This window comes from Epinephelus lanceolatus, chromosome 1, assembly GCF_041903045.1.
Source record: "Epinephelus lanceolatus isolate andai-2023 chromosome 1, ASM4190304v1, whole genome shotgun sequence".
NCBI classification, from domain to species: domain Eukaryota; kingdom Metazoa; phylum Chordata; class Actinopteri; order Perciformes; family Serranidae; genus Epinephelus; species Epinephelus lanceolatus.
The window spans coordinates 48,399,498-48,424,252 of NC_135734.1; the positions used below are offsets into that span (position 1 = coordinate 48,399,498).

General features: G+C 42.1%; 3 protein-coding genes across 4 annotated transcripts; all 3 read right to left on the reverse strand.

The window, feature by feature from the left end:
* Positions 1–542: 542 nt before the first annotated feature.
* LOC117256902 (uncharacterized) lies at positions 543–9,722 on the reverse strand. Its single transcript, XM_078172225.1, has 5 exons — positions 9,442–9,722; positions 8,168–9,320; positions 3,111–3,286; positions 2,955–3,008; positions 543–1,712 (listed from the first exon to the last, which is right to left on the reverse strand). The coding sequence occupies exons 1-5, from the start codon at positions 9,611–9,613 to the stop codon at positions 748–750; spliced, it is 2,520 nt and encodes an 839-aa protein (XP_078028351.1). The 5' UTR covers positions 9,614–9,722; the 3' UTR covers positions 543–747.
* Positions 9,723–11,250: 1,528 nt separating this feature from the next.
* On the reverse strand, positions 11,251–17,438 carry LOC117256687 (uncharacterized). Its single transcript, XM_033626255.2, has 2 exons — positions 17,165–17,438; positions 11,251–16,070 (listed from the first exon to the last, which is right to left on the reverse strand). The coding sequence occupies exons 1-2, from the start codon at positions 17,334–17,336 to the stop codon at positions 15,133–15,135; spliced, it is 1,110 nt and encodes a 369-aa protein (XP_033482146.2). The 5' UTR covers positions 17,337–17,438; the 3' UTR covers positions 11,251–15,132.
* Positions 17,439–18,289: 851 nt separating this feature from the next.
* LOC117256683 (nuclear factor 7, brain-like) lies at positions 18,290–21,446 on the reverse strand. 2 transcript variants are annotated; one of them, XM_078171645.1, is made up of 2 exons: positions 21,218–21,446; positions 18,290–21,113 (listed from the first exon to the last, which is right to left on the reverse strand). In XM_078171645.1, exon 2 carries the CDS (start codon positions 21,096–21,098, stop codon positions 19,692–19,694), a length of 1,407 nt encoding a protein of 468 aa, XP_078027771.1. In that variant the 5' UTR covers positions 21,099–21,113; positions 21,218–21,446; the 3' UTR covers positions 18,290–19,691. The 2 variants fall into 2 exon arrangements, with proteins under 2 accessions (XP_078027771.1, XP_078027778.1); XM_078171652.1 differs by having other exon boundaries at positions 18,290–21,141.
* Between the last annotated feature and the right edge of the window lie 3,309 nt (positions 21,447–24,755).

Genomic DNA, 24,755 nt, shown 5'->3' on the forward strand with positions numbered 1-24,755 from the left:
CCACTTTTTCTTTCCGCTCATCAACAGGGATCAGTAGTTTCCTCCTTAAGTATGACACTTAAGACTTAATTTCTCCTTTCCTTCTCACAAACACGGCTCATAGTTAGGTGAAAAAATGGCAGAAGAAAAAAAGGCAAGAAAACCATATTGGTCAGAGGAGGAAAAGATTAAACCTCTGGAGGAAACAATAATGGACAGCACAAACTACAGAGTATATTTGAGCCCAAATACTACAAACCAGAAAAGGATTGGAGGAAGAAATTGCAACAAAAATTATTTTAAATCTATAGAATAAAAACAAAAGTGTAGACACTGGGTTGTCCTGGTCACAGAACACCTTCTGTGTGTGTTAGTTTCTTTCATTTATCACCATAATCCCAGTCATGTTGCAGTTAATATAGAGTCAAAGGTACCTTAATATTTGTTTTTATTTATTTATTTTTACCTTTCTTTGGTTGCAAAGGCCTTCTGTCAAAACTGAAACAAATTCACATCTTGTATAAATGGGATGCTGCTTGTCATCATGAAAGAATAGAAACAAATAGTTTTACATTTTATTTTATATTAAAACATTGTCCTTATTATTATTAATAAACAGTATATAAATATATATAAATATGTATATATACATGTAGACGGATGTATAAATAAACAGATATAGATGAACATACATATAAAGACAATATAGTTGATGATTGCTGCTTTAAAGTATCTTTAAAGTGTCTCTTTAACACAGATCTCTCAAAATTATGACTTCCCACTAGAGTGGACTCTCATGTGTGTTTTCAAGTCACTGTTCTGTATGAAACCTCTCCCACATGTCTCACATGCAAATGGCTTTTCACCTGTGTGGATTCTTAAATGCCTGTTCAATGTGGACATGTCGAGGAGTCTTTTCCCGCAAGTCTTACAATCGTACGGCTTCTCTCCTGTGTGGATTCTCATGTGGACCGTTAACTGACCATTACGTCTGAAAGTTTTACCACACGTTTTGCACAAAAACGGCTTCTCGCCCGAGTGGATCCTCATGTGGACTGTCAAGTCACTTTTCTGTCTGAAAGTTCCCCCACATGTTTTACATGTAAATGGCTTCTCACCTGAGTGGATTCTCATGTGCACCGACAAGCCACTGTTAAATTGGAAATGTTTTCCACATATGTCACATGAATACCGCTTCACACCTGTGTGGACTCTCTGGTGTCTGTACAGTTTTGAATTATACTTAAAAACTTTCTCACACGTGTCACATTTAAAAGACTTCTTGCCCATGTGAGTGTCACAGTGAGTCTTTGACATGGTACAGTTGTTATCATCGTTCCTGTGTCTGCTACTTTCAAGATGTCTTTTCTTTGGTTGAAGCTCTGTATTTCTAGTTGATTCTGAGACTTCCTGCTCGCCTCCAACCTGATATCGGCTCTCAGTGACATGAGAGCTGTGAGAGAGCGGCTGGTGGTCACTGTTTGTTTCTGGTTCACTGTGGTCACTTTCCTCATAAGGAGGAATCAACATGAAGCCATCAGTCTCCTGCTTCAGTACAAGCTGCTCTCCCTCCTGACTGCTGCACACTTGCTCCTCTTCCTCTTTAATCTGTGGAGGCTCTGAGTCATCTTCGTCCATACTGGAGTTCATCTCCTGAATACAAAGCTGCTGCTCAGCAAGGTCTTCCTCCTCCTCCTCCTCCTCCTCCTTACTGACATGTCGCTGTGGGAGCTCTGGAGGGACAGAAAGATTAGGATACTACTGTGATGGTAAAGACGGAAATACAGACATGCGAGCAAATTAGGAACAATATACACTCACCGGCCACTTTATTAAGTACACCTTACTAGTACCAGGTTGGACCCCTTTTGCCTTCAGAACTGCCTTAAGTCTTGGTGTCACAGAGTCAACAAGGTGCTGGAAACATTCCTCAGAGATTTTGGTCCACATTGACATGATGACATCACACAGTTGCTGCAGATTTGTCGGCTGCACATCCATGATGAGAATCTCCCGTTCCAGCACATCCCAAAGGTGCTCTATTGGACTGAGATCTGGTGACTGTGGAGGCCATTGGAGTACAGTGAACTCATTGTCATGTTTGAGATGATGTGAGCTTTGTGACATGGTGCGTTATCCTGCTGGAAGTAGCCATCAGAAGATGGGTACACTGTGGTCATAAAGGGATGGACACGCTCAGCAACAATACTCAGGTAGGTTGTGGTGTTTAAACCATGCTCAGTTGGTACTAAGAAAATCTCCCCCACACCATTACACCACCAGCAGCAGCCTGAACCGTTGATACAAGACAGGATGGATCCATGCTTCCATGTTGTTTACACCAAATTCTGACCCTACCATCTGAATGTGGCAGCAGAAATCCAGACTCATCAGACCAGGCAACGTTTTTCCAATCTTCTATTGTCCAGTTCCTGTGTGAATTGTAGCCTCAGTTTCCTGTTGTTAGCTGACAGGAGTGGCACCTGGTGTGGTCTTCTGCTGTTGTAGCCCATCTGCTTCAAGGTTGGACAAGGTGTTGTTGCTTCAGCGATGGTCTTCTGCACACCTTGGTTGGAACCAGTGCTTATTTGACTTCCTGTTGCCTTTCTATCATCTTGAACCAGTCTGGCCATTCTCCTCTGACCTCTGGCATCAACAAGGCATTTTGGCTCACTGGATATTTTCTGTCTGGGACCATCCTCTGTAAACCCTAGAGATGGTTGTGGCACCAACAAGCATGCCACGTTCAAAGTCACTTAAATCACCTTTCTTCCTCATTCTGATGCTCCGTTAGAACTTCAGCAGGTCATCTTCACCATGTCTACATACCTAAATGCATTGAGCTGCTGCCACGTGATTGTCTGATTAGCTAATTGTGTTAAGGAGCAGTTGAACAGGTGTACCTAATAAAGTGGCCGGTGAGGGTCTGTTTAAACAATCTATTTTGTATCATTAAACTAGTCAGTGTAACACACCTGTCCGGTGTAGCTGCTGCTGATCCTCTTTGCAGACATACTGCTGCGGGAGCTCTGAAGGAACAGAGACCAAAAGAAATACGACACTATTGTGATGGTAAAAAAAGGAGATGCAGACATGGAAGCAAATTAATACCATTAATTAAGCTTACACACCTATCCTGTGAAGCTTTATATCGGGTTTCCAAACGACATCCAACAGTCTGCGCTGACGGTCGATCACTTCTTCGTACTCGACGATGGTTCTTTTAAAAACTCCGAATATTTCTTCAGCAGCAGCAGTTAGTCGGACGTTGACAAACTCTCTCAGATACTCCACTGAAGACATGGTTGTTTAATTATGACTGAAACGTTTAACTACGCAACAACTACACCATCATCTCCCTGCTGATTCCAAACATCCACTGAGCTAACGCAGCCAGCGCTTGTTTTGTTTACTTCCGGTGGATGTGTCACAGTGTTAATGTCCCCCTAGTGGAATTTCCGGTCATCAAAAGTTTCTGACCAGTAAAATTATGCTTTATCCACAGTTTGTCTCCCTTTTTCTTGTTTAGCATCCGTAATGCATTTTCTTTCTTTTTTAAAAGGGAGGTATTGATTCTTTTGCGATGTGATAACGCTTTGTACAAACTGCCCGTGATTTCCACCGGCAATTTCTCCTTCGCTGGAAGTTATTATATCCTCCTAAGACCCTGTGTCCTCATATGAGGACATCACATTTTGGGTTTACTTGACCTTATACTTCATTCTACTTTAAGGAAATGGCCACTTTAGAATGACAGTACTGACTGACCCTCATGCCGACAAGAAGTCTAGTGTAGTTTTTTAATCCACAAAACTCGGTATCGGAGGCTAACAACCAGCCAGAATAACAGCTACACTTGAAATGCACGGAACCCACATTTTGAAACTGTAATAAAACTCCGCTAATGCATTTCAAAAACATCAGAACGGTTCGCCCGTCGTAATCCAAGTGCCCTGAAGCCGTGCGAGACTAGTTGATGGCTAGTGGTGGTGCCAGTTCTCGAGTCTCGCCATGTAAACACAGCACTCCTGCAGGGCGGTGAGAAATGATGCTATTAAAGTGGAATAAATTACGTCTTTTCAAGTCAATTTTGCATGCCATGGCTTCAGGGCACTTGGATTACAACGGACCAGCCGTTCTGACGTTTTTTTTTTAAAAATACATTAGCGGAGTTTTATTACAGTTTCAAAATGTGGGTTCCATGCACTTCAAGTGTAGCTGTTATTCCGGCTAGCTGTTATCCTCTGATACCCCGAATGAGTTTTGTGGATTAAAAAACTACACTGAACTTCTTGTCGGCATGAGGGTCAGTAAGTACTGTCTGTATTTTCATTCTAAAGTGGCCATTTCCTTTAACTAAGACCTGTTGTCCTTGTTCATGGACACTTTTTTGTGCCATCTAGTGGTAGTAAGAGCACAATACACTAATCCATGTACAAAGAAGATGGCGGCCATCTCTGCCAAGTCAGTTTGCAGCCGATCCAGACACAAAAGTAGACAAGGTAACAAGCTAAGACGCTGTTAATTAGAAAGTACACATTTAAAGACATTGGGATTTTATTATTGTCTCATTTGAGGACATTGGGATTTTGTTATTGTTGACAATGTTTAGCTTTTTATACCTATCAGGTACGACTGATTCCAAATAGCTAGACCCCCACTCTTTGTTAATGAACTCTGTATTTGAAGACCTGGATTCATCATCCTCCTTCAATCATGCCATCTGGAAGGTAAACACCAAAGACTTTCCACATTTTTCATTCTTATGTGCACATGCTAATAAAAATGAGTCTTTGATAATCGAAATGAAACTTGAGGAAGTGAACAGTGAGTCCACTGTGAAGCACTCGCTGTCAGATGGCAATAACACTCAGCATTTAGCAGATGCCTTTTTCCAAGAGCGATAAATACAAGCTCAGTGGAGGAAGTGAATTTCTAAGATTTCTAACTTTACTAGCAACCAACTGAATGAGTGCAAAAATCTCAATAAAGTAGAGTGACACAGTACAATATAGTAGAAGAGAAGGAAAAGCTGCACCAAATACCAACAACACTGCAGTCCACAAGCTGTGTCTTTATCCGAAGACTGTGATCAGGCTAATTATTGTCCAGTTTTTTTCCTTCCCTACAGTTTAAACCTGGGGATAAAAATGTGTCTTACGTGAGGGTAAAATTACATATTGAATAAAACATTTTAAATATTTCAAATACACAAATACAAGCTCTTAAAATGTTTTATTACAAATGACATTTTTTGTTATGTCCAGCAGAATACAAATTACAAAATACTCAAAATTAATCCCAGCTGACCACCAGCGTTGTTAGACGTTCATATTTGAATTTAGGTTGATGTGATGTCACGTGAACAAAATCCAACATCTTTCAAATGTCTCACGCCAACATCATCTTGACGTAGATTAACGTAGTTGTAAGGTTTGGTGAACAAAACCCAATGTCTGCAGAACATCATAATGTTAACAAACACCTGACCTGAAATTCTTAAAGTCATTGGACATTTAAAATATTGTCAACCTGATTTTCATTACAACCTAAATTTTTTGTCTATCCAACATCAGAGTCCAGCGTCTTCTGACACCATTCTGACGGCAGGTGCCAGCTGGGATTTTCACACAATGTAAAATAACTACATTTAATTCAAATACTGCTCAACTATGGTCACCACAAACATTCAAAACAATAATCACATCACGTTGATGCACTCACTAAATACATTAAAATATAAATGACTGCAGACAAAAACCGCTGTAGTTGGCAGGATGAACACATCAGTGACACAAGTGTGAGTATGTGGCTTTTCACTTCTGTGAGTTCTTCTGTGTTTGACCGTGAACCAGGACTGAATCGTCTCTCACATATTTTACAAACACAAGGCTCCTCGCCTGTATGTGATCTTATGTGCAGGGTTACCAATCCTATAACCCTATACAGTAATTCAGCCACACATCTTCCAAGGCATATGCAAACTGCGAGCACTTGCTCCTCACTCGTTAGACACCAACAGACTGGTACTTGACAAAGGCTGCGCAACTTCTGGGGGACAGACAGCCAAAGATCATGTTGTTGTCTGTGCAATTTGACGTGTTTGGATTCAAATTTTGTTCGCATTAAATTCTTGTTAAACAAATGTCTGTTCTATGGACATGTCTAATAACTGTTTTGCTTATGTTTTGTAAAAGTGAGGTTTCGCTTCAACAATGGGATTCTTGGTAAATTGAGAGCTGAACCCAAAATCAAATGAGCATATTACAAAAATGTGAAGAGGTAGCACATCCCAAATTTTCAAATAAAGGACAAAATACTCACATTTCACTTGTTAAACTGGCTCACATCACAACATGCTTACACATTTTGGGACACAGCCTTCATCAGAGCTTTTTGGCATTTTCCTGCTTTTCTCATCATGTGACAGCACGCCTCTTTCCGAGTAGGTAAAGCTGCAGCTGGAGCGGCTACATGACCCGCCCACCACAATCAGCCCTCTTCACCCATTGGCCTGGAAGTTAACGATTAGCTAGCCATGGAATATGAAGTTAAAAGAGAGGCAGCTGAGGTTAAGGTAAAGGTTACATCTTGTTACTTATGAGTGAATCATATTTCATGTATTAAATCATAAAGTGGATTATTGCTACTTGTCACGCTGTAGCAGAGTTCAGATAACCATGGCGTTGGTGGGTTTATCTTGTACAAGCGATGGGCGCGGCCTGTAGCAGCTTGTCATGTACACTATAAAGGGTGTGTGTCTGCAGCTATACACGTCTCTGTCTTTCCACTGAAAGGGGGCGCGGCCATGGCAATGACGTGATGCAGTCCTGTCTGTGTGTACCACGTGATACTAGGGACATTTCATTGCTCATGCAGCGTAGCACTATATTTTAAATCAGTAATACAAGGAATGTATGTCACATGACGTTAGACATGTTTTGGGATAATTATCGGGAAGCACAACTGGATTTTTTGCAAACTACTCATTTAGCCGATAACCGATACCGATATATCCGCTTTTTTCCCCCAACTTATTTTAGTGATCGTCAAGTCTCTGCTTTTGTGGAATTATGATCATATTTTACATGCATACTCTTATCATGATGGACCACCAGCAGACGGAGACATGAAATACAATACTTTTCAGTGTATGTGATATTCATTCATTGTGCAAAGTAATATAAAGCATGTTGGGTGATTCTGATAGCTCATTTTAAAGCCGACATCGGCCAATCCCGCTGACGTGCCGATATTACCGTGCATCCCGAGAATATTATGAACAACAGCTAAAGCAATGCATATAGACCAAATCACAATGTTTATTTACAATAACCTGCGGGTAGAAAATCCTCGTGTCACGCACATGAAATCAAACGGTGCTGTTTTCAGCCACAAAAAAGGCCCACCAAAAATAATCCATATCAGTTGAAGTGTGTGCTAAATTAAGAATATTTTCTCCTGTTTACCTTTCCATCAAACAGTCTTTTCAAATATTCAAACATGGCGCACACTTCCACTGATACTGATTTTTTTTTTTAGGTGGCTAAAACATGTTTTGCTGCGGTCCTGTCCACATCAGTACACTGCGTAGCTTCCGTGCTGGTAGATTTGGTTCATCAGAGACACTAGCAAAGCAACAAAGCGCATAAAATAAGCACAGCAGAAGCGTCAGATCGGTGGGACCACTGTGTATAGCTATACATCTTTAAACGTTACAGTTACGGCTGAAAGTGACAACAAAAATCAACAAGTCTGCCAGCTTTACGTCTCCACAAGTATAATCAACTGCCAGTTTTGCACCCAGAAATGATTGTTGAGGTTAGCGCGATGTTAAGGTGAGTCTTATGTATGATGTTTCCAGGAATTTCATAACCGCAGGGACCCTGTATGCCTCGCCAGTTGAGACACTTTAAAGCAGTGGCTCCCAACTGGTCCAGATGTCTCCTTTATGGGCCACACAGTTTAATATATTCAGCGTCATACTGGTGTTTGGCCGTGTCGTTGAGCTAGTTTATGGTCTCTGTCAAGTAGCTGTCCATTCGTCACTCACTCTACAGCAGGAAATGACACTAAAAGTAAAACCTCTTTGCTGGAAATTCATTGTACTTCAAAATAAAGTGCGTTTTGACTGACCAGGAGGGAACCACTGCTTTAAAGTATCTTTAAAGTGTCTCAAAATTATGACTTGTCACTCGAGTGGATTCTCATGTGGGCTTTTAAGTCATTATTCTGTATGAAACCTCTCCCACATATTGGACACGTATATGGCTTCTCACCTGTGTGGATTCTTACATGCCTGTTCAATGTGGACGTGTCACGGAGTCTTTTCCCGCAGGTGTTGCAAACGTACGGCTTCTCACCTGTGTGGATTCTCGTGTGGACTGTCAACTGACTGTTGTGTCTGAAAGCTTTTCCACACGTTTTGCACGAGAATGGCTTCTCGCCCGAGTGGATCCTCATGTGGACTGTCAAGTCACTGTTCTGTCTGAAAGTTCTCCCGCATGTTTTACATGTGAACGGCCTCTCGCCTGAGTGGATTCTCATGTGCACCAACAAGGCGTTGTTATATCGGAAATGTTTTCCACAGGTTTCGCAGCGATATGGCTTCACACCTGAGTGGCCTCGTATGTGAGTGTTCAACGCTGATTTCTCGATGAAGCTTTTCCCACAGATGTTGCAAGAATACGGCTTCTCACCTGTGTGGACTCTCTGGTGTATGAACAGCTTTGAGTTATACTTAAAAACCTTCCCACATGTGTCACATTTGAAAGGCTTGTCATCTGCATGAGTGTTATGGAGCATATCTGACACAGCAGAGTTGTAGACATTGTTGCTGTGGCTGTTACTCTCAAGGTGTCTTGGGAGAAGCTCTGCATTCCCAGGTGATCCCGAATCTTCCTGCTCGCCTCCAACCTGATCTCGGCTCTCAGTGACATCATAGCTGTGAGAGAGCAGCCGGTGGTCGCTGTGTTCATCTGATATCACAAAGCTCGTCACTGGTATGTCGTCGACAGACTCTTTCTCTGCTGCACTGAGAGCATCGTAAGGTCTGATGTTCAGAGTCTGATCTTCACTTCCGTCATAAGGAGGAATCAACATGAAGCCATCAGTCTCCTGCTTCAGTACAAGCTGCTCTCCCTCCTGACTGCTGCACACTTCCTCCTCTTCCTCTTTAATCTGTGGAGGCTCTGGGTCATCTTCGTCCATACTGGAGTTCATCTCCTGAATGCGGAGCTGCAGCTCAGCCAGACCCTCCTCCTCCTCATCATCATCATCATCATCCTCCTCCTCCTCCTCCTCCTCCTCCTCCTTCTTACAGACATATTGCTGCGGGAGCTCTGGAGGAACAAAGAACAAAAGGAGTAGGATTGTGATTTTAAAGAAGGAGATGCAGACATGGAGGCAAGTTAACACCAGTTTAAACACATTAGGATTACATATTAACTTAGTTTTACGCACCTATTCTGTGAAGCTTTATCTCAGGCTTCAAAACCACATCCAACAGTTTGCGCTGTCGGTCCAGCTCCTCTTCATACTCGACGATGGTTCTTTTAAAAACTCCGAATATTTCCTCGGCAGCAGCAGTTAGTCGGATGTTGACAAACTCTCTCAGATACTCGACTGAAGCCATGGTTGTTTAGTCATGAATAAAGTGTCTCGAGGTTTTACTGAGAGAATAAATCCCCAGAATTCACTCAATGGCTCGATGTATGTACGGCGACTGGCGCATGTCTTCTGTTTACTTCCGCTGATGTCACACGGTAAAGTTCCGACGCTGGAGTGGTTCTGTTTTTATCTGTTCCGCTTTCAAGTGTTGCCATTAAAAATAAATGTTTTAACATATTTGTGCCAACGTTTGTCCTGCAACTGAATTTTATGTCCTCATGAAAACCTAAAAGTCGATTTTTTTTTTATCGGCGAGAATGATAAAATAAATAAATTTAGAAATATTATCAATTTTAAATTCATATGGAGGAATAAATGTCAGCACATAAGAACGACATGGTTTAAAAACCACGACGAGAGAGGAGTGAATGACTTTGATTCTGATATCAGGAATGGTGTCCTGAAGTTATAAATGGTTTAAATCTTTTATTAAGAATAGTCACTCCTTTTGGTTTCTTGTTCCACAAAAAATGGGAGATTTTACTACGCTGTGATTATGAGTGTAACTTGCTGCCAGTATCCATTAGAATAAAAAAATAAATAAAATGAAACTTTCTCACACAAAAGTAATCAATATATAAAATAAGCCATATGTACATAAATTACCAAATAGCTACCTCACAAAATATGAATGAACATATCTTAGTATACGATATATATTACCAATTATCTTTTTCTTACAAAACATAAATATAAATATTAATATTACACATATCTCTTCATCAACTTGTTCTGCTGTCTTTTTATATTTGAATAAGTGAACATGTGAATTATACAAGGTATGAATAGACTGCAGAGGAGATACCTGCACACCGATGCAAGTGGGCTGGACAGCCACAAAAAGATTCACAGGCAAAAAAAGACAATTTATTTAGGACATCTGTGCACAAAAAGAAGGTGCTCAAAGTGCAAAAAATATTAATAAAAATAATTTTGTCCTTTTTTGCACTTTGAGCAGCCTTCTTTTTGTCCTTTCTTGGATGTCCATTGTTCCAACACCCCCAAAATAAACTGTTTTGTTGTCCCAAGTAGGCGCAGTCTCCCTAAGACAGAATATGAATATACATAATTCTTCCAGTTTATTGATTTTGTACACCCACATGCTCATCAATCAATAACTGCTTATTTACATATTAATACTTGATGCTGTCCCCATGAAAATTCCACAAATAAATCATATATAAAAAACAATATCTTCACATTGTGGTATTGCTGTTTGGTTCAGTTGCTCTCATGGATTCGACCACTTCTGCTCCTGCTGCACACACAGCTCATTGTCAGTCATGCCCATCGGCGTCTGCAGTGAAAGGCCGCATTAGTGTCAGCAGCTGCAGAGAGAACAGACAGGAGGGAGGAACGCTGTGTGCCAGTGATGCACTGACAGTTCCAGAGCAGCCTTTTTCGCCAGGGGCCACACCTTGATTTAAGGAAGTTTGGATTCTCAGGTGACTCTGCAGTTTGCTTTACGCTACAAAGTTTTCCAATGTGTCACAGTTGAAAGGCTTTTTGGTATAAAAACAGTGTTTGATCCAAAACTTGTACAGAATGTATAACTTTAGTTGAGATATTTCTTGCTTGATGCACACAGCTCACACCGACACCTTTTGTTCATGAAAGTTAAAAAAAAAGGTTTATTCATCCACTTTCCCTCATACAAAATCAGCTTAGTGAAAATAAAATGTTTGGACAGAATGACAAAGACAAAACAAGACAAAATCATCCACACCTAGTCAATAATACGGTCAGAAAACCGTGGCTCCACTCTGCATCTGCAGCTACTAACTGCACTGAAGTGTCAGCAGGCAGCTCTGAATGGACATTAGTGAATTTCTAAGTGTGTCACAGGTGAAGAAAAATACAATAAATATTAACAAAGAAGCAAATATGACTAAACAGAAACATACAGACAATAATACATAATATTCAACCTCAAAACTGTATTTGGCACATACAAATAACCAAACAAAGACATGTTCACATTCAGTAGGATTTCTTCTATAACATCAGTCAATCTCAAATGTTAAATCTCACTTGTGCAGGAGGCTTCATGTAGAACTGTCAAAAACTAAGGAACATGGATTTTAAATACTTGTCAGACTTCAGAGGCCAACCATAGACCCATTTTGTCTTTTTAAACGGGAGATAGGGGATGTTTAGGATGAGACGGCAGGTCAACACTAAATGCCGTATGGAAGTGGTTTACATTATCTGAACGCTGGAACCTGAAGATAAATTTGAAATGGAGCTCAGCACTGTGTGTCGAGTGTTTGTCGCCATAAATATGTAATTTAGATCATGTTTTGGTTCAGTGCCGACTCAAACTTTGAAAGTTTATAGTGTGTAGGGGCTGATAGCGTCATGATGGACGTTCGTGATGGCCATGCCCTCGTGTTCAGCTATGTCTCATCAGTTGTTGCTGCAAGTTTTTGGGTTGATACCATTTGTTACACGGACGTGATGGAGTAGCTCAGTCCCGGGGATGGGAACTGAAGTGTCGCCAGTTTGCCTCTTGGGCACTGAGGCCTGGGGTGCCCTTGAGCAAGGCACTGAGCCCCCAACTGCTAGGGGGCAACCCTGTCTCACTCCAAAGTCGTCAACATCCTGCACTTGGGCAGTGACTTGCAGTCAGACACTGACGAAAAAGCCTTCCTTAAACGTCGGCATGATACACGGCCGGTCGCTGTTATGGTTTAATGGTGCTCGGCGGTGTCATGGGGAAGCGCGGTGGGACATGAACGAAAGTTAAGGTGATGAAAGTCCTAGTGGGGTGGTTGGGAGCGGTGGTGGATGGGTCCAAAAAAAAAAACAACAACAACAAAAAAAAAAAACAAAAACGGGGGAGCGGTGTTCGCATCTTACAAGTTTCTAAAGCCAAACCCTGTTCTTTTTTCAACCTAACCACATGCGTTAGTTGGTGAAGGAAAAAAACATCAATTTGTGGCGTTCTACTGACGTAGTGCTTTTATTTTTAAAGAGACTGTATGTAAACTGTACATTTCCTGTGCAACTGGAAGTGTGCTTTGAAAGAAGACAATGCATGTAACAGGCAGAACTTGACACAGTGTCCCAGAACATCAACAACCAACACACCCAGGGTACCTTGCACGTCGTATGTGGACGTGGAAAGTCAGTGACCAAACGTCGATATGTGACGAGGTCTGAGTGAGAATGTGTTGTTGGGGCGCCTGTCCAAGGGCAGCCCCCTCACTCTCACATCTCTCCATTTTGTGCAGATATATGTTCTCGTTGCGCATGTGTGTGTATTTCAGGCCTGTGTGTATACGACAACAGAGTGAAAAGGCTGAATTTCCCCTTGGGGATTACTTAAGTATTTCTTCTTCTCAATGTTATATTTAAGCATTTTTGACCACTTAAGAACCAATAAAAATGGGCAAAAATACATAAATATTAAAACACCAAGAAAAACCCATGCTGTGATTTCGTATCAAAAACTTTCTGGGAGTTTTCTGTAAGAATTTCCTTTTTCAGCAACTGGATAGTGAGCACTTCAGTTCTGGAAACTGCTGGTAAAGCACCTTATTGTTCAAATACTTATGAAAGCCATCCATCCTCTGCCCGAGGTCTCTTGTTTGTAGTTGTATCATGAGGCTGTGATTATCCTGAAAGGTCACAACAGGTCATTTTATACAGTGTGTGAAGGAATTTTGACTATATTGAAACCTCCATTCTGAGTCTGTTAAAGGTCATGTAGGACAGCTAAGCTTAAAGTCATGGTCAGGTCAGTAGCAAGCCTGAAAGGGGCCCCGAGGTCAGGCCTCCCTGTGGTCTCCCAACTCTGACGGGGGGCACATAGCTGCCCAGGTAAGGTAGCGCTGGCTGGCTCCAATGCTGAGGATCAGAGGAGGAGGGGTTGTACCGTGCCCCTGACTCAATGGACTTAATGTCTCTTCCTAAATATGCGCTGTGCCTAACTGGTAGGACAGGCAAGGTGCTGTCAGGGAGCATATTACACCTGCCCTGGCATCAGAGCACTGGCTTCCTCTCCATTTTAGAATTGATTCTAAAATTTTATTCCACACAAAGCACGACCTGGACGAGCACCTGAGTATATCATGGATCTCTTAACACCCTATGAGCCTGAACGTGCCCGAGATCATCTAGTCAGTTACTTTTTGCATTTGCATTTTGTAACTCAGTTACTCACTTTCCTCAGTTCGAATTCTTTAAAGGAGCTATATGTAAGAAATCTAAAGCAAATAGTCGTAAAATCCTCCTAATATGTCACAGAGACTAAGGAATAATGTTCATATAACATACTGATCTCATGGACAACAATACTACAGCCAGAATATTCGCATTTAAAAAAATATTTTTACAGTCCGCAAATCATGTTCATGTTTTGAATTTGTGTTTCGGCCTGTTGCGCCACCCACCGCCGTCTACCAGTCACGCAGTCAGTAGAGTCTCAGCATCAGTTACAGTTATGACTGAGCTACAGCAGCATGGCAAGCAGCATTAGCAGTGTCCCAGTACATAGCATTAGCAGCCGGCTCCTCCTCAGCTGTATCCCGGCAGCAGCGTTAGCAGTGTCCCGGTACATAGCATTAGCAGCTGGCTCCTCCTCAGCTGTATCCCGGCAGCAGCGTTAGCAGCAGAGAAGCCGGACTTGCTCGAATGGTCCGCTGGAAAACCGAAGATCAAGGACGCGGCGACGCGGCCCTGCCACGGCAGCCGCCCATGGGCAAACAAATCAGTCTCCAGCGTGCCGCTGTCCAGCAACCTCGAATCTGTAGGGGCGGGGGGGGGGCGGACACAACTCGCGGCAGTATTTTGAATTTGAGTGCAGTAACCGTTTTGGCCACATTCTTACATACAGCACCTTTAACCAGATGCCGAAATATTGGCAGAGGCCTCTTTGTCTCCAAATAAACGGACCCGGTGATTAAAACGGATAAATCACTGAATAAAGCAGCTTCTTGTTAAAAATCTGTGTCTTTCCAACACAGTTCGGCATGTAGGAGACGGGCAGCTTGCCCACCACATGCTATTGTCTGCTAAACTTTATTCTCTGATAACTTAAGATCCAGATGTTCAGGAGGTTTTAATGAGAGCTGAATCATCCACAGAGGTCTCTTCCTCTCCAAAACAAACCGACCCTGTGATTTAAACCGGTAAAAACACTGAATAAAGCAGTTTAATGTTGCAAATCAGTGTTTTACTGACGATGTTTGTTGCAGATGGGCTTCTCACTACGGTGGCTGACGCAAAAGATGCAAATGGCCCTACCTGGAGCCAGTGTTTAGTTTGTCTGTACTGGACTACTGTAGAAACATGGCGGTGCAAAATGGCTGTCTCCATAAACGAGGTTTTGCTCCTTATGTCGATATAAACGTCCCATTCTAAGGTAACGAAAACAAGAACATCCTTATTTTCAGGTGAATATACACTACTTATCTTATTATATTCCATTTTTTCAGTATACCCCCTAAATCCTTGACACTGGACCTTTAAAATTCTTCCATGTCATTTCCAATGACACACCTTCTCACCTGGATGGGTGTGACCACAACTGGAACCTCTGTGTTGCACTGACAGCTTCTCACATACACGCTTTCTCATGTGGCTTTTCAAGTTACTGCTAGATCTGAAATCTCTCCTGCATGTTTCGCACGTATACGGCCTCTCATCCGAGTGAGTTCTCAAGTGGACCCTCAAGTCATCACGACGCCTGAAAGCTTTTCCGCATGTTTTACAGGTATGTGGCTTCTCACCTGTGTGGGTTTTCATGTGCCTCGTCAATGCGGACATCTCACAGAATCTTTTCCCGCAGGTCCTGCAGACGTACGGCTTCTCACCTGTGTGGATTCTCACATGGACTTTCAAGTCACCGTTACGTCTGAAAGCTTTCCCACATGTTTTGCACAAAAACGGCTTCTCACCTGTGTGTTGTCTCATGTGTGCATACAGCTGGGACTTAAACTTGAAAACTCTCTCACATGTGTCACATTTGAAATAATTTCTACCTCTGTGAGTGGTACTGTGGATCTTTGACATGGTACAGTTGTTATCATTGCTCCTGTGAATACTGCTTTCATGATGTCTTTTATTTGGTTGAAGCTCTGTATTTCTAGTTGATCCCGAGTCTTCCTGCTCGCCTCCAACCTGATCTTGGCTCTCAGTGACATGAGAGCTGTAAGAGAGGAGCTGGTGGTCACTGTTTGTTTCTGGTTCACTGTGGTCACTTTCCTCATAAGGAGGAATCAACATGAAACCATCAGTCTCCTGCTTCAGTACAAGCTGCTCTCCCTCCTGACTGCTGCACACTTCTTCCTCTTCCTCTTTAATCAGTGGAGGCTCTGGCTCCTCTTGGTCCACACTGGAGTTCATCTCCTGAATGCGGAGCTGCTGCTCAGCCAGACCCTCCTCCTCCATCTCCTTACAGACATGTTGCTGTGGGAGCTCTGGAGGGACAGAGAACAAAAGGGAAAGGCTACTACTGTGATGGTAAAGAAGGAAATGCAGAAATGGAAGAAAGTTTTAGGCAGAACAAAAGAAAAATGTAAACCATATCAATATTTGGTGTGACCACCTTTTGCCTTCAAAACAGCTTCAATTCTTCTAGGTACACTTGCACACAGTTTTTGAAGGAACTCAGCAGGTAGGTTGTTCCGAACATCTTGGAGAAATAACTACAGATCTTCTGTGGATGTAGGCTGTCTAAAATCCTACTGTCTCCTCATGTGATCCCAGACAGACTCAGGGCTCTGTGGGGGGCGTACCACCACTTCCAGGACTTCTTGTTCTTCTTGACGCTGACAATAGCTCATAATGACACTGGCTGTATGTTTGGGGTCGTTCCTATGCGTTTGTGCACAGTTGAATCACTCTTTTTGGCCACCATTTTTCCATGAAGACCACCTCTGGCCAGACTACTGCAGACAGTAGATGGATGTACCTGGGTCCCACTGGTTTCTGCTAGTTCTGAGTTAATGGCACTGTTGGACATCTTACAGTTTCGCAGAGAAGTAGAATTTCACTGACTGCACTAAGTTTCCTTAGCCGACCACTGCGTCTACTGCCCTCAACGTTGCCTGTTTCTTTGTGCATCTTCAAAAGAGCTTAAACAGCACATCTTGAAACCCCAGTCTAGGGAGAGACCCTGCCGATGCAGTGTAACGACCCTCAGGCTTGTCATGGTGTGTGACCTGTGACATCAAACTGTCTTCCACAACCTCACCTGAGTAGCACAGTTTGGCTGCTCCTCACCCAGTTTTAAACCTAATGCGCAGCTGTTTCTGTTTCACTTCAAGACTGTGTTTCTACCTACATATAATATTGATGATCATTAGTACCTGTTTGTTATAGTTGGTTAATCATACACCTGACTATGATACTACAAACCCCTGACTTTGTGCAAATGTAGGCCTACTTAGAAGAATTGATGCTGTTTTCTTTGGACTAAAACGTTTACACAGTACTGTATGTTTAAACAACCCGAATTATATAAATCAAACTGATCTGTTCTGAGTTATTAAACTGATTAAATTTTACATACCTATCCTGATAAGCTCTATGTCGGGTTTCCAAACGACATCCAACAGTTTGCGCTGACGGTCGATCACGTCCTCGTACTCGACGATGGTTCTTTTAAAAACTCCGAATATTTCTTCAGCAGCAGCAGTTAGTCGCTCGTTGACAAACTCTCTCAGATACTCCACTGAAGACATGGTTATTTAATTATGAGTAAAACAATAATTAACGCGACAACTACACTCTCATCTCCCCGCTAATTCCACTGAGCTAACGCAGCTAACATCTGTTTTGTTTACTTCCGCTCGATGTGTCACAGTGTTTAAGTTCCGGCAGTGGATTTGAGCTACTTTTTCTTTCCGCTCATCAACAGCAAAATTTCCCTTTATCCACGTATTCTCTCTCAAAAAAGTACTTTATATATATATATATATATATATATATATATATATATATATATATGTATATGGTTATGTGACGCCATAAGCAAGTGGCTGGCATAGTGTACAGGAACATCTGCACTGAGTATGGGCTGGAAGTCCCAAGGTCACAATGGAAGACACCTCCTAAGGTGGAGAATGACCAAGCTAAGATCCAGACTGACAAACTGGTGATGGCTAACCAACTGGACATCACGTTAATGGACAAACAACAGAAGAAGGCAGTGGTGATGGATGTTAGCAACATCTGGAAGAAGGAACATGAGAAACTGGAAAAAATACCAAGGGCTGATAGAGGAGCTCGAAAAGATGTGGGGAGTAAAGGCAATAGTCAGTGGGAGCACTGGGAACTGTGACCCCCCAATCTGGGAAAGTGGCTCCAGCAGATTCCAGGTACAACACCTGAGGTCTCTGTCCAGATGAGTGCAGACCTAGGAACAGCTAAGATGCACATACATGCATTAAATAAAGAGATGTCAGGGTGAGGGGGGCTGCCCATGGACAGGTGCCCTGAGCTGTTGGGGGTTAATGCCTTACTCAAGAGCACTTTTGCAGTGCCCAGGAGGCAAACTGGCACCTCTCCTGCTACCAGTCTATGCTCCAATTTGGTCCACACAGGGACTTGAACTGGCACCCTCTGGTTCCCAAGCCAAGTCCCTATGGACTGAGCTACTGCTGTCCCAAAATTACAGCCAGCAAGTCTGAACACATTTCCTTCTTGACATCATTGTTTATTGTTTTACAGATAGAGATCATCAAAACAAATACAGCAGGTTACAGATTAAAGGGCTGTAAAACAGATTAAATAACAAAGTGTAACTGTACAGAATATAAATTACCCACACTGCCTCAACCATAAAGAACATTATGATGTATTGAAGTTACTCCAACTGCAATACTTGTATTCTTATGTTGATAAGAAAATTACTGACACATAATGATCTTGAACTGTTAAACAGCATTTCATAACTGATACATAAAAAGCCCTTAAATTAACTTGAATGAACATACTCTACAATAGGCCCACAACCGTAAACCGCTGTGTATTCTCATTATCATTTCAGGAATATTTCAAAAATACGATCCACTTAAACTTTTAAAGACACAGAGACAATTTTACATGCCTTCACCTCTTCACACCTGGATCACTGCAACAGCCGCTCTTCTTGCCTGAATCAAAAATCTGCTCATCTGTTAGAAATACACAAGTAAAAATCCTGCATTCAATTTCAGAATAATAAAATTGGATTATACTTATTGATGCATTAATGTGTTCATCACTTTAATGTTGCAGCTGGAAAAGATGGAGCTCACGATAATTACTTTATTTACTGCCAAGTAGTTTGTTAATTTAGATTTGTTGATTTCCTTTTGTGTTATTAATCTGAATCTGCTGAGTAACTAAAGTTATCAAGTAAATGTAAAGGAGTAAAAAGTACAGTATTTGCCTCTGAAGTGCAACGATGAAAAATAAGTAAGTACATTTATTCAAGTATTGTGCTTAAGTAAATTTTTGAGGTGCTTGTACTTTACTAAGTATTTCCAATTTATGCTGCTTTAAGCTTCTACTCCACATCTTGAAGGGAAATATTGTACTTTGTACTTCACTACTTCTATTTGATAACTTTTCACATTTAGATTATTAATACAAAATATAAACTGAAAAATTGTGACATACTCTCATAGATAAATCTACCCTCTACCTTCATCTCTTCACACCTGGATCACAGCAACAGCCTCTTTTCTTGCCTGAATCAAAAATCTATTCATTGACTCCAGACTGTACAGAAATCAGCTGCCAGAGACATGATGACATCACTCCAGTTTCAACCTCTTTACACTGGCTCCCAGTATGTTTCAGAATAGATTTTAAGATTTAACTGATTACTTTTAAGGCTCTTCATGGTCTCTCTCCCAGTTATATCTCTGACCTCTTAGTGACATACACCCCAGGACGTATGAGGACCTCGGGCAGAGGTCTTCGGTCTGTTCCAGAGGTCCGGCTGAAAACTAAAGGGGACAGAGCGTTTGCTGTCAGGGCCCCGAGGCTCTGGAACAGTCTGCCCAAGGTAATCAGGTCAGCCGAGTCGGTGATCTCTTTTAAATCCCTTCTTAAAACTCATCCTCATCCTCATCCTCCTCTGGTAAAATCTTAATTGGGAATTTATCGCTATTGCTGAAGAATGGAAACAGCCTCTCCTTGAAAGTGTGTGTGAGGGTGTGTATGTGTTTGATTGTGCATATGTGTGTGTCAGTATCAGGATCAGAGAATGACAGCTCTCCTCTGTTCCAGTCCAGATTAACTCTGATCCTCTGGAACGTCTTCTTCACTGGCAAAGTTACTGGTTTGGCTGATGGGACGAAGGCTTTATATGTACCATTACAGAATCCTATTCTCCATATTCCACACCATGTTATGCTTTTCCTCAAGACAGACTGTGTTGTCACGCCCAGAAAGCAGGTTGTACTGTCTCCAACCTCAACGTCCCAGCTGTGAGTCCCTGAGTTAAAGCCCTCAGAGCCCAGGACAGAGTGAAAGGAGTCAAACCTCTCTGGATTATCAGGAAGCTGCTGTTTCTCTCCACATCTCAGACTGGTCAGATCTTTAGACAGGATGAGTTTTGGATGAGCAGTGTTTGGATCCAGAATCACAGGAGTGTCTGAGACCATGTCCTCCATCTTGCTCCAGATGTTGAAGGTCAGGTTGCCCAGGTGTTTAGCCTGGTCTATCAGAGCTCTTGAGGGCAGCTGTGGATCATCCAGCAGGGGGCGCTGCTGGACTCTGTCCACTGCAGCCTTGTAGTTGAGCAGGAATGAGACGTCTTCAGCTCTCAGCTCGTCCTCTGTGGCTCTGACTGTGTCTGAAAGAGCTGCTATCTCTCTGCTCAGAGCCTCCATCTTCTCCTTCATCATCTGACTCTTCTGCTCCTCTTCCTTCCTCAGAGCAGAGATCCTGGCCTCCTCTTCCTCTTCTAGAAACTGGTGAAGTTTCTCAAACTGCTTCTTAATCAGCCTCTCTGTGCATCGGGCCTGGACCTTAATGTGCTCTGCTGTTTGATCAAACTTCACTTTAACTTGTTCAAACAGCTTCAGTTTCTCCTGTAAAGGCTTCAGGGATTTCTGGAGCTCCTCTTTGTGCTCCTGTGCAGCTTCATCGATGGGTCTGAATCTGTGGTTGTTGTGTGTTTTTGAATCTCTGCAGACGACACACACCGGCTGCTGATGGTCCAGACAGAAGAGTTTGAGTTTCTCAGAGTGCAGACTGCAGACAGTCTTTGCAGCTCTCCGATCTCTCATCAGTAAGAAGGTCTCACACAGGTTCTTTAATGCCAGATTACCAGGTGGTTGACTTCTTGATGTCTTTCTCTTACAAACTGGACACTCCTGTATTTGTTTCCCCTCCCACCATGTCTGCAGACAGTCTTTACAGAAGCTGTGACTACATGACAGGACTACAGGATCTTTGAAGATGTCCTGACAGACAGGACAGGAGAGATCTTCATCTGATATGGCAGCCATTGTGTTTTTAAAATGCTGAAACAAAAAGCAGACAGACAGCACACTGCAAATCAATCAGTCACTGTTTTCATCTATCAAATAGATTTGACTGTTTTCTCTCTGTGTAGTGGCAAACTCACGTTTAGTGTGTGAAGCCGGCAGTTTGTTGGAGCAGCAGTATTCCAGTTTTCACCTCTGTGCTCGTCCTCTCTCAGTGGATGTTTCCAGTTTGCTGCAAGGGCAAATCTGTCATTGTCTGTCTCTCGCCGTCTTTGTCTTTCACTGGAAAATGATACACAGTGCTTACTTCCCTGTCTCAGGTGAGTCAAGCAAAGGGTGGAGCTTCATCAGTGCACTTCTTGTAAATACTCAGCTGTTAACTGTAATCGACCAGGAGCCATATTCACAAACACTCTGAGAACACTCTCACAGAGCTCCTGACTTAGCTTTAAACTTTCTAGTTAGGAGTCCGAGCTGAGGAGTGATTTTAGGAAGTTCTCAGAGCAACTCTGAGCAAGGATGGGACAGAAACTTTTACCTTCGTGAGGAGGTGTGAATACCCAGTGAAATAGACTGTGTCACAATATTAAACTGTGGAAGTTCTGTGATTGTCAGTGTGGTCACTCTGCTGATGGAGGGTTGAGACAAACCAAAGTCATCACTGCTGCACTGTTGCATTCCTCTGGTTGCCAAATATCTTAGTGTTGTCATCACTTTATTTCTTGTGTTGTACCACAGACATCAGCCCTACACCATCTAATCCGTAGCATTTCACTGGCTCACTGTCATCCAGCATTTGGAGAATATTTCTCCAAGCTCTTATCTGTCCACCATTTTTTCCTCTGCTTTAGCAACTTTTAAACACTTAAAGGCCATCCTCCCTTCTCCTGACAGTTTTTCACCTCGGGAGTTCTCTTCCAGACTTTGTGAATAACTTTTATCAGCGAATTGTGAATAATTTTTGACAGCGAACTATCCTTAGCTTCAAGGGGCAATTCTTGGATCAACTCTTTGTGAATACGGCCCAGGGGTTCATCATTTTAGCACGATGTATTGCTCCAGGTGGGCGAGGGGCCTGAGACTTAAAGGTCGACTGTATTGTCTAAATGTGACCTGCCTGGTTTAAATCCAGCCAGATATTTGTTGCGTTTAATCTGCTTTGTGTAAAAAAATAATAATAAATAAATCAATACTTCAGCATCAAACATTTTCTGGACAGTCGGCTTCAGATCAGTTCTTCTCTTCTTGCGACATACTGTGAAGTTAGCTCTTTAATCCTTTGAAACTTTTCTTGTGCTGCTTTCAGATGCCTTTCACAAGTATTCAAACCTATGAGCCTTGAGAAAATTGGTGCAATTTCTTTTAAAAACACTGGGAAAAAGGCAATGAGCAACTTGGTGAGAAATGTTCCACAAAGTGCAAAGAATTTATAGATTTAGAAAAGTATATTAAAAAGCTAGGGAAGAACGATATTTATAATCATCCTTATATATATTTATATTTAAAATAATGTCACAGTATTAATACGTTTAGGCTTGTTTCCAGGTAATTTCCTTGTTTGCTTCTTTAATTTTAACTTTCTTTTCTTATTTTTTTCAATTTTCTTTTTTTTAATCTTTTAATTTTTTTGCTAATTTCTTGCTAATTATTTGGGTCGTTTCTTCTTTGTTGCTCATGTTTTTGAAAGAACCCAAGCCAATTTGCTCAGGTTTCAAAGGGTTGATTGAAGCCAGAATTTGGTGTCTCGCAGACAACTGACACTCCTGGTTGCGTGACTTTGTCCAGAGAATGTTAGGCTATGTGTTTGGTGACGTGTAAAAACCTGTCAAGCCAAAAGTAATTGTTCTGACATTTGGATGCCACAAGCGGAGTTATGCTGCTGAACCGGTTCTGTTCATGAAAGTTCACACTGTTCTGTTCAGTCCTCCACTGAAGCAATCACAACCTTGTTTAAAAAAATCTCCCTGATTAAGAGTCTCTTATTCAGAGGAGAAAAAGGTGGAAACACAAAGAGGTAGAGCAGGGTCCTGTTGTCCTCTCCTTCTGTTGAGAAACGGGTGGCTGACCTCCAATGGAGAATTATACATGGAGCAATAGCCACAAACAGACATAGAGCTCACCTGGATCCAAGCACTGGGGGTGTGTGTGTGTGTGTGTGTGTGTGTATGTAGTGATGGAATTGTAGTAATTTATTGTTTTCAGTTTACCAGTTGAAGTAGATGGGGGAACACCCACTGACCCATCCAGCCCACCCTATGATGACATCACACATCCGCATGTCCTGGGGGGGGTCATTTGGAGGTGGAGGTCAAAGGTCACCTTGCATACATTATACAGACACAGTACACGCAATAGGATAGATAAGATACTGTAGCCTACATGAATAAATAGAATGCCGAGGAATACATGTCGTAAAAGAAATAAAATCATTATAAAGAATTATAAAGAATTTAAGAGACGAATAGCAGAGGGAATAGAAGATTTCAAAAAACAGTTAGTCTTACAGACAGGTGAGACATAGTGGCGACCTGAGCGCAACTTAGAAAATTCACCTGCAAGCACATGACCAGGAGAAGCAAAATACTCTTTGCCTTCCTCAAAGTTTGTTGGTCACAGAAGCTGGACAAGTCCCTAAGTATCACTCCTGTGATCTTGGAACATGTTTTAATAATGCTGTACAAACTGTTTTTATCTCTCAGCGTAAGGCTGGGGAACCAGCAGATAAAGGAGAAACACAGGAGACTCTCCATAAAAGACTGATAAAAACGACAAAGAATAGCAGGACTGACAGAAAAAGAGTTCAGTTTGTGGAGAAGGTGAATTCTCTGTTGCCCTCGCTTCACAGTGTCTGCAGGGTTCACATCAAATTGCAGCTTCTCATCAAAAAAGGTGCCTAGATAATTTATATGAAGGTACCCTTTCCACAGTTTTACCATGGATGGCGCTATCTGCAGCTGGGTTTTTGTTGCGTCTAAAATCAATTATAAGCTCCTTAGTTTTGGACACATTCAAGTCTAAGTAGTTTTTGTCACACCATGAAACAAAATCAACAAGAGCCTCCCCATGTCCTGATTCAGATCCTTGAAGAAGAGACAGAAGCGCAGTGTCATCAGAGAATTTGACGAGATAGCTGCCTCCCTTGGCACTCCTGCATTCATCTGTATATAAAATAAAGAGTAAAGGGGAGAGGACACACCCTTGTGATGAACCGGTGGACAGAGCTAAGGAGCCTGAGACCCTCTGCTTTCTGTTAGTTAAAAAGTCTGACAACCATAAGACAACCTGGTGGGGCAGATTAAAATCATTTATCAGCCTCCTAAGTAAAAGATGCGGCTGCATCAAGTTAAAAGCCGAGGAAAAGTCGGCGAATAAGAGCCGGGCGTGGGCTTGAGGTTTTTCCAAGTGTCTGTAGAGGCAGTTAAGAATAAAAAGCTTGGCGTCCTCCACGCCTTTCCCTGCCTGGTAGGCAAACTGAAGTGGGTCGATTCTCTCCTCTATATGTGAAAGAATTATGTTCCTCATAATTTTCGCAAAGACCTTCACACACAGTGATGTGAGTGCTACTGGTCTAAAATCATTGAGTTGTTTGGGGGATGAGTTTTTTGGAACAGCCAGGGATTATGATGGAGGATTTCCCTAAGTCAGGGACTTGACTGCAGTTGAGTGACATCTGAAAGA

Coding starts and splice junctions, on each gene's coding strand:
- LOC117256902 (XM_078172225.1), bottom strand. CDS start 9,613: ATGGCTTCAGTCGAGTATCTGAGAGAGTTTGTCAACATCCGACTAACT. Junction 9,321..9,441: donor GATAAAGCTTCACAGAATAG/GTGCGTAAAACT, acceptor TTGTTCCTCCAG/AGCTCCCGCAGCAATATGTC. Junction 3,287..8,167: donor AGAATCCACTCGAGTGACAA/GTCATAATTTTG, acceptor TCATAATTAAAC/AACCATGTCTTCAGTGGAGT.
- LOC117256683 (XM_078171645.1), bottom strand. CDS start 21,098: ATGGCTGCCATATCAGATGAAGATCTCTCCTGTCCTGTCTGTCAGGAC.
- LOC117256687 (XM_033626255.2), bottom strand. CDS start 17,336: ATGTCTTCAGTGGAGTATCTGAGAGAGTTTGTCAACGAGCGACTAACT. Junction 16,071..17,164: donor CATAGAGCTTATCAGGATAG/GTATGTAAAATT, acceptor CTGTCCCTCCAG/AGCTCCCACAGCAACATGTC.